The 5960-nt window shown below is 66.3% G+C and overlaps 1 protein-coding gene across 3 annotated transcripts; it reads left to right on the plus strand.

Moving 5' to 3' along the window:
• The first annotated feature begins 2026 nt into the window (after window positions 1-2026).
• On the plus strand, window positions 2027-4928 carry GPR61 (G protein-coupled receptor 61). 3 transcript variants are annotated; one of them, XM_015650529.3, is made up of 2 exons: window positions 2027-2121; window positions 3343-4928. In XM_015650529.3, exon 2 carries the CDS (start codon window positions 3511-3513, stop codon window positions 4810-4812), a length of 1302 nt encoding a protein of 433 aa, XP_015506015.1. In that variant the 5' UTR covers window positions 2027-2121; window positions 3343-3510; the 3' UTR covers window positions 4813-4928. The 3 variants fall into 3 exon arrangements, with proteins under 3 accessions (XP_015506015.1, XP_015506014.1, XP_015506017.1); XM_015650528.3 differs by having other exon boundaries at window positions 2034-2121; window positions 2823-4928; XM_015650531.3 differs by lacking the exon at window positions 2027-2121 and having other exon boundaries at window positions 2327-3942; window positions 4084-4928.
• Window positions 4929-5960: the final 1032 nt, after the last annotated feature.

Below are 5960 nucleotides of genomic sequence, written 5' to 3' on the forward strand. Positions count from 1 at the left end.
TCCTGTGTGTCCATCATGGCTCTGCAGACAGTACAGGGGTACTGGGGTGCCAGGGGTGGGGTACTGGGACACCGGTATCCTGGGCTGTTGGGGTACTGAGGTGTTTTGGTGCTGGGGTTTCACGACATTGGGTGCTGGGGTGCCAATGTACCCCAGCTGAGGTATTGGGGTGCTGGGGGATGAGCACCCCAGGGTATTGGGGTGCTGGGGTGCCAGAACGTTGAGATACTTGGGGGGGAAGGGCAGAAGACTGGACTCCTGGGGTGCCAGGACACGGTGGCACTGGGGTACCACTGTCCTGGGGCACTGGGGTGTTGGATTGCTGGCGTGCCAGGGTCCTGGGATAATGGGCTGCCTGGGTGATGGGGCAGCAGGATGTTGGGGTGTCAGTAGTCTTAGGATGCCATGGTGTTGATATCCTGGAGTTCTGGGACGCTGGGGTACTGGGGTGCCAAGGTATTGAGTACTGGGATGAAGGGGTGTTGAGGTGCTGGGATATGGGGGTTCACAGGGACTGGGGTGTTGGGGTGCTGGGATAGTGGGGTGACAGGACACTGAGGTACTGGGGTTCCACTGCTCAGGGGCACTGGGATGTTCATCTGCTGGGGTGCCAGGGTGCTGAGGCACTGGGGTGCCAGGGCACTGGGATACTGGGGTACCAGGGTGATGGGGTGTGGGGGACTGGGATGCCACAGGTGCTGAGGTATTGAGGTACTGGGGTGCCAAGGTATTGAGTACTGGGGTGCCAGGATGTTGAGGCACTGGGGTGCCAGGATGTTGAGGTACTGGGGTCTCAAGGTGCTGGGATAGGGCCGTGTTTGTGGATTGGGGTGCTGGGGTGCCAAGATAATGGGTACTGGGATGCCAGGGGCTGGGACAGTGGGGTACCCAGGGATACCAGGGGTGCCAGAGCGGGGTGTCTGCCATGGTGGGGTGTCCTCCGGTGTTCCACACGTGTGGAGGGTGTCCACACGGGTACCCAGGAAAAGGGGAGTTCCGTGTGTGTCCCCACTCTCACCAGCACTCACTCCCGTGCTCAACTTCGTCCACAGAGGCGGGACCCCGGGCAGGATGGATCCCCGTGGATCCGCCGTGTTCCCGCCCACCGGGAGCCTCCATGCCGCTATTCCCGGTGTTCCCGGTGCCCGGGGTCCCACCGGGAGCCTCCCGCGGGACCCAGAATGCCGGGGCTGGTTCATCCGAGGTCGGGCGTTTCTAATCTGGTTTGGGTGGATTTATTTTTGGGAGCCCGTAGCCTGGCAATGGACACGTGACGCGCAGGGACACACACACGTCACCCATGGATCACTTGATTCCCATCCCGGGAATGGGATCTGGTGGCCACGCATCCCACCCGGCCACTCTCGGGATGGGGGCCAGGGGGAAAGTTCGCAGCTCGAGCGGGATTTTGGAGGGATGGAAAAGATGGGCACCCCTTCCTGGAAGGGAATGGCCGTGTCCTGGGAAAACTGAGGCACGGGGCGTGGCGGGGAGGGACGCGGACCCCATCCCATTGCTGAACTGGGAGCAAGCGCTGGGGAGGGGGTCGGCAGTGCTGGGGGGGCTCTGCGGCCCCTCTGAGCGGCCCCCCCGGCACCGTCCGCACTCCCACCCCCACCCTGTGCCCCCCGCTGCCAATCTGCACCCCATCCCCCCCATTCCCACCTCTCTTCCCCCGAGAGAACCTACGCGCTACACCCCCCGAGCTGCCCCTTTCCCTTCCCCGAGGGGCTTCTCCCCCCCGGCGACCGCCCCATGCCCTCCGCATCGCTTTTGGGAGGCAAATGGGGAAACTGAGGCACGAAGCGACACGCGGGGCAGCACCCGGGGGCGTCCCACCCTCCGCTCTCCACTGGGGGGGCAAAGCCAGGCTTCGGGCGGCAGCGAGCACCCCATTCCGGGGCTCGCAGCTCCGGGGCTCGGGGGGCCGTTCCCGGGGTACCGAGGCGAGGCGGGCGGCGCTAGGACCCAGCAGCCGGGCGGTGCGGAGCAACCCTCGCCGCAGTGGTGGCTCCAGCCCCGAGCATCCCCCGCCGCCCCGGGGACACCCCCCAGCCCCGACCCCTCCCCCGGCCGGACCGGGGACCCACGCCCTCAGCCGGCTCCATGCAGACCCCCAGGGTAGGTGCCGCGGCCGAGCAGCCCCGCCGGAGAGACGGCCTGGGAAGGTGGGGAGATACTGGGGAGGTGGGGGAGACTCCCACGGGGTTGGGAGGGGGGTCCCCAACCGGGGACATCGCTCCGGGGCTCTGGGCGAGGGAAATGGGCAGTGAGAAGGGGAGGGGGGAGCCGCGGCTGCACCCCCCATTCCGTCAGCATCCCTCCCTCGGGGTGCAGCGGGGGCAGGGTGGGGACCCCCGCCCCCGTGGGGAACACCCGGGGGGCTCCTGGGTACCCCCCACATCCCCCTCATATCCGCATGGAGGGGGTGTGAGCTCAGGGTGGGGGGGTCACACAAGGCCTCCAAGCACAAGGGGTGAACCCAGGACTTGGGGGTGCTGGGCCCTCCCCTCCCCTCACTCTCAGGACCCCCCCACCCATCCCGGCCCCACGTGTGGTCCCCACACTCTGGTCAAAGGGCTCCACTGGGGTGGTTTGGGTTGAAACGTTGGAATTTGGGGGGTTTATCCCAGAGCTACTCATTTCTGGGAGAACAAGGCTTTTGGTTGGGGAAGGGATTTGATGTAGGGGGCTGTGGAGATGGATAGGGGGTGACGGGGACTATGTGTGGGGGGCTCACAGCTGTGCTGAACCCTCCCTGGGTTCTCAGGGAGGTGTCCCCCAGAGCTCTCTGTGCCCACTGGCAGCTCTACCTTTCCCAGGTGCCTGGGGGCCGTGGATGGGGGTCACAACTGGACTGAGACCCACCGTGTGACTCTCAAGGCTCAGCTGTGATCCCACCATGGCTCTCAAGGGTCCCCTCAGGGTCTCCCCCCTCTTCTGAGAGCTCCACCTGCCCTCAGGTACCTGTGGGATGCAGGTGGGAGTCCAGCCCAGATCTCAGGGGTCCCCCCAGGGCTGTGTCCCCTCATGACAGCTCCACATTCCCCCCAGCACAGCTGTGGCCCCGGCCATGACAGAGGTCACCTGTGAACCCCCCCGGGCTCCCAGGGATCTCCCCAGGGTCTCCCCCCCATGACAGCTCCATCTTCACCCCAGATACTGGGGGGGGCTGCAACTGGGGGTCCTGCTCAGCTCTCAGGGGTCCCTTCAGAGTCTCTCCCCCTTTTCTGACAGCTCCACCTCCCTCCAGGTACCTGGGGGCTGCAACTGGGGGTCCAGCTCAGCGCTCAGGGGTCCTCCAGGGTCCTGCCCCCCCAGTGACAGCTCCACCTCCCCCAGGTACCCCCTCGCTGAGCAGCGGGGACATGAGTGGGGCTGGGGGGCACCTTTGGGTACTCTGAGTGCCACCCCCACAGCGGCCCCCACCCCCACCCCTGGAACACCAAGGATGTGACCCTCTGGCGATGCCCGGCTGCGCCGTACTCGCCGCCAGGCCGGCGGCACAGGATGGAGCCCTTCCTGCCCTCCCCGTGGGGCTGGAATGGCTCTAGAGGGGGGTCCCGGCCCCCCAACAGCACTGCCGAGGCCAAGCCCAAGGACGTGGCCTCCAAGTCTGTGGGGCTGTTCTTCATGGTGCTGCTGGACCTCACGGCCATCGTGGGCAACGCCGCCGTCATGACGGTCATCGCGAAGACGCCAGCGCTCCGCAAGTTCGTCTTCGTGTTCCACCTGTGCCTGGTGGATTTCCTGGCTGCCCTCACGCTGATGCCTCTGGAGATGCTGTCGGGCTCAGCCGTGTTCGACAGCCCAGGGCTGGGCGAGGCCGTGTGCCGCGTGTACCTGTTCCTCAGCGTGTGCCTCACCTCCATGTGCATCCTCTCCATCTCGACCGTCAACGTGGAGCGCTACTACTACGTGGTGCACCCTCTGCGCTACGAGGTGCGGATGACCGCGGGGCTGGTGGCCGGAGTGCTGGCTGGCGTGTGGCTCAAGGCTGTGGCCACCTCGCTGGTGCCCGTGCTGGGCTGGTTGTCCCCCGACCGCCCGCCAGCGCCCGGCGCTCACGGCTGCTCCTTGCAGTGGAGCCGTGGGCCATCCTGCAAGGTCTTTGTGGTCTTCTTCGCTGCCTTCTACTTCGTCCTGCCCCTCCTCATCATCATCGTGGTCTACTGTGGCATGTTCAAGGTGGCACGGGTGGCAGCCATGCACCACGGCCCACCACCCACCTGGATGGAGACGCCGCGCCGGCGCTCGGCGTCGCTCAGCAGCCGCTCCACCATGGTCACCACCTCGGGGGCTCCTCGGACCACCCCGCAGAGGATGTTCGGCGGGGGCAAGGCGGCTGCCGTGCTGCTGGCCGTGGGTGGCCAGTTCCTCTTCTGCTGGTTGCCCTACTTCTCCTTCCAGCTGTACACAGCTCTGAGCACTCGGCCCTTGGCCGGGCCGGCGGCTGAGACTGTGGTCACCTGGCTGGGGTTCTGCTGCTTCACCTCCAACCCCTTCTTCTACGGCTGCCTCAACCGGCAGATCCGCGGGGAGCTCGGCCGGCTCCTCACCTGCTTCTTCAAGCAGCCCCCCGAGGAGGACCTGCGGCTGCCAAGCCGGGAGGGCTCCATCGAGGAGAACTTTCTACAGTTCCTCCAGAGCACTGGGCGCCCACCAGAGCCCCCCAGCTCCGAGCGGGACCTGCCCCCTGTGGATTTCCGCATCCCGGGGCAGATTGAGGAGGAGGCGGCGGAGGGGATGGAGTGGGGTGGGGAGAACGGGGTGTTCATGCCCGTGGCGGGCTCTGCCAAAGCGGGGCTGTAGCGTTTGGGCAGGTCGGGGTAAATGTGGCTGTGAGGGGACAGATGGTCATAGTGACTTGTTGAGGGGGGGGCTTCGTCACCACCACCGAGGGTTGGAGGTCCCACAGTGCTTACTGGGCTGGGGGTACACATTGCCACGGAGGGTGGGGGGTCCTCAATGCAGCCACAGGGAATTGGGGGTCCCACAATGCCCACTGGGGTGATGGGGTGGGGGCTCCTTGCTGCAGCCACGGAGAGTTGGGGGTCCCATGGCACTTGCTGGAGTGGGAATGATTCTCACTGCTGTGCGGGGTTGGGGGTCCCACAGCACTCGTCGGGGTTTGGGGGGGGGTCTCTGTCACCGCAGCAGGAGATTGGGGGTCCTACAACTCTTGCTGATGTGTGTGGGGTCCTTATTGCTCTGGGGGACTGTGGGTCCCACCACACTCATCGGGGTGTGGGAGGCTCCTCATTGCTGCCATCGCGGGTGACTGGGCCGGGTCCCACGACCTCGCTGGGCTGATGTGCTGGGGGGTCAGCACTGCCGGAATTGGGGGTCCCGTGGCACCACCGCGGTTGAGGGGCACAAGCCCAGTGATGGGCCAGGGATAAGAGTGGGGGGCTCGTGTTTGGGGTTTGGGGTGGCCCCTCTACAGTCGGGGAGGGTGGAGAGGGGGGGCTGCCTGCGGAGGGGGTCTCGGGAGGGCCCTGAGACCCCTCCTCAGCCCCGGAGACCAGCTCCCATTCCCCCGAGCCCACCCCGCAGCCGTGGAGCCGAGGCCCTCTGGGAATGCGGAGCCTGGGCCCCCTTCATGAGGGCGGGCTAGGGGGGGCTGGGGGCTGCGGCCGCCGCGGACTCTACCGACCCCCGCGAGGACTACAACTCCCATCATGCCCGCCAAACAAAGCCGGAAGTACACTATTTCCCATCATGTCTCGCTCTATCGAGGCGGAAGTAAAGCGCTCCCTTTCCCCCGTCATACTCCGCTCTAACGTGGCGGAAAACGATATTTCCTCCCATCATGCCCCGCTCTACCGGGGCGGAAGTGCTCACACTGTCCGCCCGCGGGACTTCATTTCCCGGCGTGCCCTGCGGCGCAGGACCGGAAATCCGGCGCCGCCTCAGGAGCCGCCCGGGCCGAGGCAGCTGCAGCCCCGATCCCGATCCCG

Source organism: Parus major, chromosome 26 (assembly GCF_001522545.3).
Source record: "Parus major isolate Abel chromosome 26, Parus_major1.1, whole genome shotgun sequence".
NCBI classification, from domain to species: domain Eukaryota; kingdom Metazoa; phylum Chordata; class Aves; order Passeriformes; family Paridae; genus Parus; species Parus major.